Source organism: Periophthalmus magnuspinnatus, chromosome 18 (assembly GCF_009829125.3).
Source record: "Periophthalmus magnuspinnatus isolate fPerMag1 chromosome 18, fPerMag1.2.pri, whole genome shotgun sequence".
NCBI classification, from domain to species: domain Eukaryota; kingdom Metazoa; phylum Chordata; class Actinopteri; order Gobiiformes; family Gobiidae; genus Periophthalmus; species Periophthalmus magnuspinnatus.
Window position 1 is genome coordinate 19699857 of NC_047143.1, and position 13489 is coordinate 19713345.

General features: G+C 42.0%; 1 protein-coding gene across 2 annotated transcripts in view; it reads left to right on the plus strand.

The window, feature by feature from the left end:
• LOC117386272 (phosphofurin acidic cluster sorting protein 1-like) overlaps window positions 1-13489 on the plus strand; it is a 69541-nt gene that overhangs the window by 51772 nt on the left and 4280 nt on the right. The window contains exons 9-23 of one of the 2 annotated variants that reach the window (XM_033983609.2): window positions 432-592; window positions 1331-1424; window positions 3159-3242; window positions 3356-3480; window positions 4317-4455; window positions 5303-5407; window positions 5615-5721; window positions 9612-9766; window positions 10113-10223; window positions 10297-10399; window positions 10470-10512; window positions 10596-10638; window positions 11403-11544; window positions 12041-12279; window positions 13249-13368. In XM_033983609.2, the coding sequence (XP_033839500.1) occupies window positions 432-592; window positions 1331-1424; window positions 3159-3242; window positions 3356-3480; window positions 4317-4455; window positions 5303-5407; window positions 5615-5721; window positions 9612-9766; window positions 10113-10223; window positions 10297-10399; window positions 10470-10512; window positions 10596-10638; window positions 11403-11544; window positions 12041-12279; window positions 13249-13368 (1771 nt within the window). The remainder of the gene's footprint in view (window positions 1-431; window positions 593-1330; window positions 1425-3158; window positions 3243-3355; window positions 3481-4316; window positions 4456-5302; window positions 5408-5614; window positions 5722-9611; window positions 9767-10112; window positions 10224-10296; window positions 10400-10469; window positions 10513-10595; window positions 10639-11402; window positions 11545-12040; window positions 12280-13248; window positions 13369-13489) is intronic. The other variant, XM_033983611.2, reaches the window with a different exon arrangement.

The window sequence follows — 13489 nt, forward strand, 5'->3', positions numbered from 1 at the left end:
TCTAAGCATCTAAGTTAGTCTAAGTTATTTTGGCTACAGTGTAGAGATAGAGGCAAGGTTTGAAAATAAGGAGCCTCAGATTTTTTGCGATTCTTCTTCTTTTTTTTTTTTTTAAATAACTGCGTTTTGTTATATTACTATTGATGTATATGTATAAATGTATGTATAGGTACCTTGAAATACATGTATAATAGCGCAAATGTTCTGGCAAGCACAACAATACTTCATTTGGAGAAATATCTAATTGGGATTTATCAGCCAACTATTATAATTGTGAAATATGTTATTGAATCAAAATTGAATTCACTGTACACACTTAAATAAAATATCCAGGACCATTTATTTATGAACATGAAATGTATTTATTTAGTTATTTATCCATTTGCCCAGCCCTAGTTTAAAATCATATCCCTATCCTGTTTGTCCCATAGGTGGGCTTTGGCTTGGAGCACGTGTCCCGGGAGCAGATCCAGGAGGTGGAGGAGGATCTGGACGAGCTTTATGACAGTTTGGAGATGTACAATCCCAGCGACAGTGGACCTGAGATGGAAGAGACAGACAGTATCATGAGCACACCCAAACCCAAGCTCAGGTACAAGGAATACAACATGATATGAAACTAGCAATAAACAAACAGTGCACTCTACTGGTGGTGAAAACTATTGCATCTGAGTTTGTACTGAGTAGGGAGGTAGTGTCTGTGATTTGACAGTTGGATTGGAATTGATAAGAACAATCTATTGAGATTTCATATAAACATGTTCCATCATTTAAATATGTTTATAAATTCAAAATTGCAACTGCAGCCTTCATTCACGCTATTGCATACTTCTATTTTACACTGAAAAAAGTGTAATAGTATCATACTTAATTTAGATAAGAGATTAATGCGTTTGTACATGATCTAAAGTGACGTTTATGTGTTGTCCTAAATTTTAGATTATTTTTTATATTCAACCAAAGCTGTAACTTTTTTGTTTGGTTCAAAAGTTCAGAATAACGCAATTTTTCTCTTTCATACTTGAAACATCAAACTTATCAAGACCAAACATGCCCAAAATAAAAGGTAAAAACTCCGCACCTACAAGCTATGGCAACTCAATCTCGCAAACGCAACAAAGCAAATTAATATCAAAACATTTAATTAATAATTTTTTTTTTCTCCAGCTTTCTACAGCAAATATAATGTTTTTGAAGATAAGGGACACTTTGTTCTTTGTCCTTTTAAAATTTGTCTTGACAACAAATGCATAATAAATATGTTTTAAGTGAGTATTTGTGTAGATTGTGTGAAATGACAAATGCATTTTTCATGTGTTTTGTTTTTCAGGCCGTTCTTTGAGGGAATGTCACAGTCCAGCTCTCAGACAGAGATCGGCAGTTTGAACAGCAAAGGCAGTTTAGGCCGGGACACGTTCAGCCCTGTGAGTATCTCCACTCTCAGGAATACACAGCATCAGCAGGAATTTCAATTATTTGGGCTCAGGAGCTATACAGCAGTACTCAAACCCCAAACCATCTCAAGAATTTTAAACCAGAGAACAGAAAATACTGCTCTTCCAGGGCATTTGTATTATGGTAAGAGATTGTTACAAAAAACTGGGACTTTGTCATGTTTGCTCTATAAACCTATGGCCAAACCCCAGGGCCACACCTGTGCGGCTCATTCAGAACTGAACAATTTGATGCCAGATGCAGGAAGCTTAGTCTGGAGCCAAATAGGGAATTAACAGTACTAAATATAATATTGAATTATTCAATACAACTCTCACTATGCAAACATATGAGTGACTCAGTACAAACATTAATTGTGCCATGCGTTTGCAGCAAAACGTCTCCATAAAGGCCTAACTCTGCTGTGTTTGAACAGAGAAGAGATGGTGTAATGTAATATAAGTTTTTGTCTATTGTCTATATTTGTCTATAATTTTAGAGGTGACAGGCACAAAAAGTATTGAAACGTATTGATATTGTGATATAGTTATCAAGATATGTATCCAACCATGAGAAAAGTGTATTGTTATGGCTTTCTTTAGCATAAATCTTTATTTGTATTGTTATGGATCTTTTCGATCTTTTTTTCATTGTGCTCCTGGATCCAAACTTAGCCCTCTGTTCTTGTATTTGGCCAAAAGTAAATGTCCATGGCTCTGAACAATATAGCATTATATACTATTTTTACAGCACTATTGAATTAGATGGCGACAGTTGCCATAGAAACACATTTTTAAATTAATTATGCTACCTTTACTTTGAATAGATTTTATTAGGGTATTCTTGCTCATAATAATATAATGCACTGAATGAAGCCTATTGCTCTCCACTAACATTCATTATTGCATTAATCAGTTTGAGCCCAGAGAATAGCCATGACTCTGTCTCAAATGTGGTAAATATCCACATTCTCAGCAGTGGCAGCTTTTAATGTAAAATATCAGACCATGTTTCCTCTTAATGGAGCAGAAATCCAATGGCTCTTTAACTGTCGCCATCTGCTCAATACAAGAGCATCTAATCAGTCTGAGCCCAGCATTGTGGTCTGTGTGTCCCATTCAGATGACTGTGTCATGTAATTTCAATTTCTGTCTAGACAGATGCACATCCAGTGTCCTAGTTTCTTAGTAATTATCTTTCTTTATTGATGTATGTAACTTAAAAGGAGGCATAGATGATTTAAGTAGATAATATCAGACATGAGTTTAGTTTTGCTGTAAATATTGTTATTCCAGGTAGAATCTGTGACTTAATATTAGAAAAGAATCCCCCCCCACTTGTTGTAAATAAGTATTTGTAAGTTGTGGTCATTGCTGATGAATTATTTATTAATATAATATAAATGTAATTAAATTAAATATGTACAAATCTAATAGAAATGGTTGAAATATGACTATTTTAACTTACCGGTACTGTAACTACTGAAAGTAGTACTGAAATGCTTAAATGAATTGCAAAAACTATTCCCTACACAGCTGGCGTGTCTGAAAAGCTTCAGAGGATTTTCAGACAGCATGAAATGTAGCCTACAAACACTTTAAGACAGAAACTGGTTCACCTAAAGGACCAAACCCCATGAACAAAGCAATGTGGTCTACTCCATTCAGTCCTGTTGTCTTTTACATGTAGCTTTGTTTTATTATTATATTTCCTTGTCTTTCCAGCAGGGAGAGCAGCCTCCAATAGAAAAAATGAAAACTTCAAGAAGTCGTAACCTTGAGGAGGCTCTGTCAGAGACTGATACTTTGGTAAGGGAGCACTTTGAAAGTTTTAGCAGTTATTACTTGTAAATATAATATGGGTTATATATTGGTGTGACCATGATGGTTATTACATGAATGACTTTTTCTTTATTGTTCAGGAGTTGACGGATCAGGAGATGTACACAGAGGTGGGGCCCTGTATAACTGTGTCTGCGGCCGAAAAACCTTGTAACACTCCAATGAAGACGAGCAAGAATGAAAAACAGACCATGCCCTCACCAAGGTAACACTAAAGCTTAAATCAGCTTTATTATTTTTAAGCTAGAATCTATTTTATATATTAGACAGATGGTTAGTTAATGAGAGTGTTTACGTGTTTTTGGCATCTCTAGGTGTCCACACTTGGCAGCTGTTATTAATTAATATGGCTTTCATTAGAGTAATGGTGGCCTTTAAAATATTTTGAGACAATTTCATATTTTGTACAAGTCTGTTTTGTCTGTTCAAGGACAAGACATAGGTCTTAAAGAAATAACAGTTTGGATCGAGAGAACTATATAAAAAGGGATGTAACAATAGCTGAAATATCACCATATAATATTGTCAAAGGTCTCACAATAATTAGGGATGCAGCTTTTTCAGCTCAGATACCAATATCGATACTTTGCCTTTAAATATTTGCTGATACCTGATATTAACTGATGTTAATATCAGGTATCAGCTGTTAACTTACTACAGTTAATTTACTACAGACTGTTAACACTGTTAACTTACTCCAGAATTGATCCAATTGTGGACTATGTAATTATTATCATTTATTATTTATTTTATTATTTTATATGCAATAACTACTAAACAGCTTTGTATGAAAAAAGTTTAAACATTATGAGACATGCTAGGCCTACATCAGCCAGTAAATTGTCTTCTTACATCTAAGTAAAGGCCCAACCAAGGTATCGGCTAAACCGATATCATTGGACTAATATCCGATTCAGCAAAAAATTCTGGAATGGTGCTGATATCTGATACCAGTATCATATTGTTGCACCCCTAACAATACTATTAAATCTTTTACAATGAATAGTTTATTATTACATTACATTTTTGTGTGTGTCCTAGGTTGGATGGGGGTCATACACCCAAACAGAAGCGCAGTGGCAGCACTCCCCTGAAGGAGAGACAGCTGTCCAAACCTCTGAGTGAACGGGCCAATAGCTCCGATTCAGAGAGGTCTCCAGAACTCGGACACACCACTCCTGTAAGACAACTAAATTATCTAATAACGTTATTAATTATTCTGCTCTATTTGGGGTTAATTTTTTATTAACAAAAAATATATGTAGGGGGGACAAGATGAGTTGAGATTTTGACTCTAGTTTAATAAATAAATTGTGCAATCCAGTTCACAATTTTGGCCTATTATCATTATAGTCATTGTAGTGCTGTGTTTTTGGAAATACAGCTTCGCAGGGAGGTGTAACCCTTTTTTGTTGAATCCACATGTGAGCACATGGAAAAGACAATCTCACAAGATCATTATTCTCATGTTTGCAGAGTCTTGTGGCAATTTTGTCTCATGAAATCTTGTGGCATGAGATCTTGTCCCATCTCTAATAGTATGTGGAACCAGATTTGGTAGGCCCTGTTGAGCTCCCATACATTATACTTACAGATGTGTAATAATTATGTGTATGGTGATCCTATAAGGGCTTTGAATGACTTGAAATGGCTTCACTCTTCTCTCAAAGTAGAAACCTCTCTTGTAGCTATGATTATGTACTCTGCCTGATTCACTCTAAATGAATAATACATGACTATGACTCATCTGAACAAGGCACAAAACTCTGAGGTTATTTATATAGAGAATATCTTACGTAAATATATTGGTTTTCAGATGACATCACCTCCTATATAATCCTAAATTATGTTCAACTGAGTTTGGAAAATCACTACTGTTAATATACATCTATTGACTGTTTATTGATTTAAAGTAACTACTTCATAAGGCTATATATAATGATCCAATTCAGCTGTACTGGATTTTCCTTTTTACATATTTATTTAAAAACCTAATTTTAATAGATTTTTTAATTTAATTTGTTTAGGTTCTGAGGAAAGCAATGTATGATCAACTAAACCAAATACTCGTGACTGACTCTGCCCTACCCGAAAGTCTCATTTTGGTCAACTGCACTGACTGGCAAGGACAGGTACCAACAATTTCATAATAATACAAAACCTAATTGTAGCTGCACCATATGAGAAAATAAATGTGATATTTTATAACAATGTTTAATTTTGTATTAATTGAAAGATTTTTTTAATATTTAAATCCTTTGCTGACACAGTATTTAAAACAATCCCTCATATGCCTTATATGTTATTATATTTATGTGTTGATACTTGTGTTTTGACAGTTTGTTACAGAACAGCTCCAAACACAGAGGCAGCCGGTGGTCAGCACATGTTCTGCAGCAGAGATCCAGGCCGTGCTGTCAGCGGTTCTCACCAGAATACAGAAATTGTGAGTTTTAATAAAATTATTTCAATTATAATATGTCAAGTAAATAAATACAAATGTTTAAGTTTTAATGAAAGAGAATTTAGTATAGAATAGATTACAAAATAATTTGCCAGAATAACAAAATACTACTACTATTCTGTATGTATGTCCAGTAGTATATGTAAAACAGTCAGGTAGCCAAGTAGCCAAATGGCAAATATTACTTAAGTTGTAAGTTAAGTACAGAGTAGCAGTCCAAGAAATTACTTGGGTAAGAATATTTGGGGAAAACTACTCGAGTAAGATTAATTGTGTGGACATAACAGTTAATCTAACTGGAAAGACAAAATATTGACAAAACAATGCAAAAAATGTATAGTTTCAGATGATTTACCAAAAATTAGAAAAAAAAAATCGTATAAAAATTGTTATTATACGATACGATGTGCCCCCCATGAAGAGGAAAAGAACAAGGCCAGTTACGTCACCCGGACTGGCGTTACCGGGGCCCCACCCTGGAGCCAGGCCTGGAGTGGGTGCTCGGCAGCGAGCGCCTGGTGGCCGGGCCTTTCCCCACAGGGCCCGGTCGGGCCCAGCCCGAAGGAACAACGTGGGGCCGTCCTCCCGTGGACCCACCACCTGCGGGAGGAGCCATGCGGGGCGGGTGCAGAGAGATCCGGGCGGCAGTCGAAGGCGGGGACCTCGACTACTGGATCTCCGGACATGGAGACTAGCTCTGGGGACGTGGAATGTCACCTCGCTGGGGGGGAAGGAGCCTGAGCTTGTGTGGGAGGTTGAGCGTTACCGGCTAGATATAGTCTGCCTCACCTCCACGCACAGCTTGGGCTCTGGAACCCAACTTCTTGAGAGGGGTTGGACTCTCCATTTCTCTGGCGTTGCCCGCGGGGAGCGGCGGCGAGCTGGTGTGGGCTTGCTCATTGCCCCACAGCTCAGCCGCTGCGTGTTGAGGTTCACTCCGGTGAATGAGAGGGTCGCGTCCCTGCGCCTTCGGGTCGGGGACAGGTCTCTCACTGTTGTGTCGGCCTACGGGCCAAACAGCAGTGCAGAGTACCCGGCCTTGTTGGAGTCCCTGGGAGGGGTACTAGACAGTGCACCAACCGGGGACTCCGTTGTTCTCCTGGGGGACTTCAACGCCCATGTGGGTAACGACAGTGACACTTGGAAGGGCGTGATTGGGAGGAACGGCCTCCCCGATCTGAACCCGAGCGGTGTTTTGTTATTGGACTTCTGTGCTAGTCACAGCTTGTCCATAACAAACACCATGTTCGAGCACAAGAGTGTCCATCAGTGCACGTGGCACCAGGACACTCTAGGTCGGAGGTCGATGATCGACTTTGTTGTTGTGTCATCTGACCTCCGACCGCGTGTCTTGGACACTCGGGTGAAGAGAGGGGCTGAGCTGTCAACTGATCACCACCTGGTGGTGAGTTGGATCCGCTGGCGGAGGAGGAAGCCGGACAGACCTGGCAGGCCCAAGCGCATTGTGAGGGTCTGCTGGGAACGTCTGGCGGAGCCCTCTGTCAGGGGGGTTTCAACTCCCACCTCCGGGAGAGCTTCTCCCTGATCCTGGGGGAGGTTGGAGACATGGACTCCGAGTGGGCCATGTTCTCCACCTCTATTGTCGATGCGACTGCTCGTAGCTGTGGTCGTAAGGTCTGTGGTGCTTGTCGCGGCGGCAATCCCCGAACCCGGTGGTGGACACCGGAAGAAAGGGATGCCGTCAAGCTGAAGGAGTCCTATCGAGCCTTGTTGGCTCGTGGGACTCCTGAGGCAGCTGATGAGTACCGGCGGGCCAAGCGTGCCACGGCTCGGGCAGTCACAGAGGCAAAAACTCGGGGTTGGGAGGAGTTCGGGGAGGCCATGGAGGAGGACTATCGGACGGCCTCAAAGAGATTCTGGCAAACCGTCCGACGCCTCAGGAGGGGGAAGCAGTGCTTCACCAACACTGTTTACAGTGCAGGTGGAGAGCTGCTGAAACTGGGGACCCAGAGGCGGACTCGTCCATGACCCTGGCTGAAGTCACTGAGGTGGTTGGCAAGCTCCTCGGTGGCAAGGCTCCGGGGGTGGACAAGATCCGTCCTGAGTACCTCAAGTCTCTGGATATTGTGGAGCTGTCTTGGCTGACACGTCTCTGCAACATCGCGTGGCGGTCGGGGACAGTACCTGTGGAATGGCAGACCGGGGTGGTGGTCCCTCTGTATAAGAAGGGGGACCGGAGGGCGTGTTCCAATTACAGGGGAATCACACTCCTCAGCCTTCCCGGTAAGGTCTATACCAGGGTACTGGAGAGGAGAATCCGACCAATAGTCGAACCTCGGATTCAGGAGGAGCAGTGTGGTTTTCGTCCTGGTCGTGGAACACTGGACCAGCCCTATACTCTCCATCGGGTCCTCGAGGGCTCATGGGAGTATGCCCAACCAGTCCACATGTGTTTTGTGGATCTGGAGAAGGCCTTTGACCATGTCCCTCGTGGTGTCCTTTGGGGGGTGCTCTGGGAGTATGGGGTCCGGGGGTCTTTGCTAAGGGCTGTCCGGTCCCTGTATGACCGGAGCAGGAGCTGTGTTCGCATTGCCGGCAGTAAGTCAGACCTGTTCCCGGTGCATGTTGGACTCCGCCAGGGCTGCCCTTTGTCACCGGTTCTGTTCATTATATTTATGGACAGAATTTCTAGGCGCAGCCAGGGGCCGGAGGGGGCCTGGTTTGGGAACCACAGGATTTCATCTCTGCTGTTTGCAGATGATGTTGTCCTGATGGCTTCTTCGAGCCAGGACCTGCAGCAGGCACTGGGGCGGTTTGCAGCCGAGTGTGAAGCGGCTGGGATGAGAATCAGCTCCTCCAAATCCGAGGCCATGGTTCTCGACCGGAAAAAGGTGGTTTGCTCTCTCCGGGTGGGTGGTGAGTCTCTGCCCCAAGTGGAGGAGTTCAAGTATCTCGGGGTCTTGTTCACGAGTGAGGGAAGGATGGAGCAGGAGATTGACAGGCGGATCGGTGCAGCGTCTGCAGTGATGTGGTCGCTGTATCGGTCCGTTGTGGTAAAGGAGCTGAGCCGGAAGGCGAAGCTCTCGATTTACCGGTCAATCTACGTTCCTACCCTCACCTATGGTCATGAGCTCTGGGTAATGACCGAAAGGACAAGATCGCGGATACAAGCGGCTGAAATGGGCTTCCTCCGCAGAGTGGCCGGGCGCACCCTTAGGGATAGGGTGAGGAGCTCGGTCACACGGGAGGAGCTCGGAGTAGAGCCGCTGCTCCTACACGTTGAGAGGAACCAGCTGAGGTGGCTCGGGCATCTGCTCAGGATGCTTCCTGGACGCCTCCCTAGGGAGGTGTTCTGGGCATGTCCCACCGGGAGGAGGCCCCGGGGAAGACCCAGGACACGCTGGAGGGACTATGTCTCTCAGCTGGCCTGGGAACGCCTTGGGGTCCCACCGGAGGAGCTGGAGGATGTGTCCGTGGTGAGGGAAGTCTGGGAGTCCCTGCTTAGACTGCTGCCCCCGCGACCCGGCCCCGGATAAGCGGAAGAAAATGGATGGATGGATGGATAATAATTGTCCTGTCACTGAACAATAGGGACCTAAAAAACTTTTATTTACCTGCAGGCTTTTTGAGTTCGTTTGCTTCTTGACGGTGAATTCACCTAATTTGCATACATATGTTCTACCATTTCAAAATTCACTCTTAGTTAAATGGGAACAACACCTTCTGTTAGTAATGGTCTGCAATTTATTCCCAGTGACTCATCTAGTTTTTCTCTGCCCACACTTCTGCTTAGTTTGACCCCGTTTCCAGCTCCCTTTTTTGTGTACTTTGTTGTGGGTTGTTGCATGACATTTTCAAAGGTTATATGTGGTAGTAAAATATGCTAAGGTATTCTTATTTCTCTTCTGCAGCTGTAATTGTAACTCATCGATGCCCAGAGCAGTTAAAGTGGCAGTAGTGGGCAGTCAGAATTACTTGGGGGCCATTTTGCAGTTCTTCGTGACACAACTCGCAAACAAGACATCCGATTGGCTCAACCACATGCGCTTCTTGGTCGTGCCTCTGGGTAAGAAACATGTTCCCTATAAACAGTTTTATTATTTCAAACCCAAGAGTTGGAAAATTGTTGACAATGAACAATATCTTTAAGCCCCACTGTGTACCTTTTTGCTAAAAAAAAAAAGACAAAAATAAATGAGTTATCTATAATCTTCCACAATATGGCGTAAAACTTCTCCATCTCCATGCAAAATGTGGCTGAAGTATGAGTTGAACTTTCTATTTACATTGAATCATGTAGGTAATGTGCCACCTCCATAAAGTTATGTGGTTTTGTTTTAAACTAAATATCTCTGTCCTGTAACAAAATAAATATACTTTAGGCTCTAAACATGAATACATTTTTTTGTCAGGGTCACATCCTGTTTCCAAGCACCTAGGTGCCCTCGACAACCGCTACAGCTCCTTGTTTCTGGACGGCTCCTGGAGAGACGTGTTCAGCCGCACAGAGCCTCCTCAGAGTGGTACAAGACTCTTGTTCTTATATATTTATGTACAATGTTATATGTTATGAATTGTTCATGTTGTTTTGTTCAGACCAGTTGGATGTGGCGGGGAGAATATCTCAGTACATCAGTGGAGCCACAGTGACTCATCAGTTACCCATCGCAGAGGCAATGCTCACCTGCAAACACCGGACGTACGTTTCAAATGTAGTACTTTATTATGAAGTTATTTCAAAATATACTAATGTGATTTTTCTCTATTAGGCGAGAAGAAGACTCTTACCACAAGTTTATTCCTTTTATTGGGGTAAGCAAGTACTTCTGTGCTTATTATATTTTTTGTACTTCGTTTTGTAATATTCTGTTATTGTATATCTGTTATGTTCTCAGGTGGTGAAGGTTGGACTTATAGAATCGGGTCCCTCTCCAACAGGTCAGTGCCATTTGAATGTACAGTTACATTGCTACAAGTGTATTTGTCCGATTAGGTTCATTAGGTCTTCTGTTATGATAATACTTTATATTCTTATGGATGGACCTCTATTTATTTCATAATTTGACAGTTTCAGGACTCTGCCATCTTCCGCAGAAGTGTCAGGTGATGTTGCTGTGAAGTGTCTGCTCATCTGATTTAAACAGATTTTGTTGCAGTCAGAACTGTATCCCAGGAATGAGAAAGTTGGTACGCTCCCTCATTCCAATTTACAGTCTGGTGGGTGCGGATCAACCAAAACCTACACCCAAGCCACTAAGCAACAAGCCCAGCACAGCTTCTCTCCGCAATGTCAGACCACTGCAAGAGGGAAAAACATCTCATGGATTGAGACAATGCTAAGGTCATAGGCACAGTGAGCAAGAAGTACCATTGTTGGATCAGGGAGGAATCCGGAAACGCGCCCAGCAGACTGTAATTTGGGATGAGGGGGCGTACCACATTTCTCATACCTGGGACACAGTTCTGGAGAAGTCGGAATCCAGATGGCGCGTTCATCTTACTGCTACACGTAGGAAGAGTGGAACAAAATCAGTTTAAATCAGTTGACTAGATGCGTCACAGCAACATCACATGAAACTCCTGAGGAAGGCAGCAGAGTGCAGCTGAAATAAATAGTATCTAAAGTATATCTAAGTATCTAAAGTATAATGACATTGACTCTGAGTAATTTCATCGCCAATTCCCATCCATTTCCTGCACAGGAGACACAGAGGAGGGTGTTGCGGTGAGTTTGGCCGTGCCATCCACGTCGCCCCCCTCTCACGGCTCTCCCACTGGGATGATCAAAGAGGCAGCCACGCCCCCATCCTCTCCTTCTATGGGCAGTGTTCTCACGGTACAGGGGTAAGGATCACTCACACTGATTCAAAAAGATCTTGATGTATGTAAGAATGTCTCTATATTGAAAGTTGTCTAATTCCTTTTTATATGATACATGGTGCACTATGCAACTTTTGTGGTGAAGGGCCTGGTATTTGATTGTCCCAACATAAATGTATTGCTTTACCTGGAATGTTCCTCAGTATGACAGTTTTCTGTGAGTGTGGACATCAGTTCAGATCTGTAACTTGGCTGATGGTGTCACCTGCTTGTTTTCTTGGGGATGGATATTGCCATACTATGAAACATGCCAGGCAAAGGAGTAACATCTCCATGGAGACATCAGGTGGCATATTCTCCACCCTAAATTACAGAGCTGTTTGGCAGATCATTATTATAGGGTGAATCATTAAAAGAAACATTGAGCTATTCATTTTGCAACAAAATCCAAAAAGTAAAACTAAAGCATATTTATACCTCTTGCTTTGATATTCATCTACATAATTTGTCTTCCTCATAGGAGCCCAAGCATGTCTCACGGCGTGGATGCCATTGGCTTGCAGGTGGACTACTGGCTCGCGTCTTTGGCTGAGAAGCGTAAAGAGGGTGAGAGGAGGGACACCGGCTGCAAAAACACCCTCAAGAGTGCTTTCCGCTCACTGCAGGTCAGCCGGCTGCCAGGAGGGGGCAGCAGCGATCCACAGGCCCAAGTCAGCACTATGGCCATGACTGTGGTGACCAAGGAGAAGAACAAGAAGGGTGAGCAAATACAAATGATTATTATGAAATGGAAATATTTTGACTTTCTATGTTTTTATATTTATTGTACAGTTGTAGTAATGGATTACATGCACTGGCAAGCTATTCTATTTATTTATAGCTATTCTTTTTATTTTTTACATACATTTTACATTTTTTGCATACAACTAACATGTATAGTAATGGTATTGGTGCCATAGCAGTAACTGTATTGCATAACTATACTTGTTAAACCTGGGTTACCTTTGAATTTAAGATCTAATGTAGCAAGTACAATATCATAGGATTGAATGATTATTTTACTTCATGTTGAAATAATTATACATATAGTCTTGTTAGTCTAGATCAGGGGTGTCAAACATATTTTCACCGGGGTCCACATTAGCAAAATAGTTTCCTTCGAAGGGCCGGATGTAAAATATATCTAACTACTTTTTTAACTTGTTAATTAACTGTTTCTGTATTTACTACTTGTTCAAGTTACAAATATTGCATATGCATTTGCCTAGATGTAAAAATGTGGTTGTGTAACTGCTTATCTCCTGATAGAATTACATTTTAAGACCATCATACCTTTTAGTTTGTCCTGTTGAGGGCCACATGAAATGATGTGGACATGATGTGGTCTAGATGATTAGGGCGTTGCTTAATATTTTAATTATAAAGTTGGTGTATAGTGTATGCTAGGGGTTACAGCGGTGTTTTTAGTCACTGGACCAGGGGAAATCATCCTACTCACTCCACTCACTGAAATGTGGCTGATTTCAAGGTTTGGGCATCTGACCTAATGTGATTGATTTACTGTATTCAATATGTTTGACCCGGCCCCAGATAAGCGGAAGAAAATGGATGGATGAATATGTTTGTATACATAGGCTACAGCATACAAAACTTGCTGAATAATATTTCTTAACCATTCAACACTACAACAAGTCATAATATAATAGTTTTGTATTTGTAACTGTCCAGTTCCCACCATCTTCTTGGGTAAGAAACCGAAGGAGAAGGATGTGGACAGCAAAAGTCAGGTCATTGAAGGCATCAGTCGACTCATCTGCTCTGCCAAACAGCAACAGACTATCCTCAAAGGTAAACAACATTTTACATACACTTCATTGTCCTTTATGTTTTGTGTACTTTATACATTTTACTAAATGTCTAATAAAATGCCTTTACTGGCCTTAATGATTGAATGTTGGTTGGTCAGTTG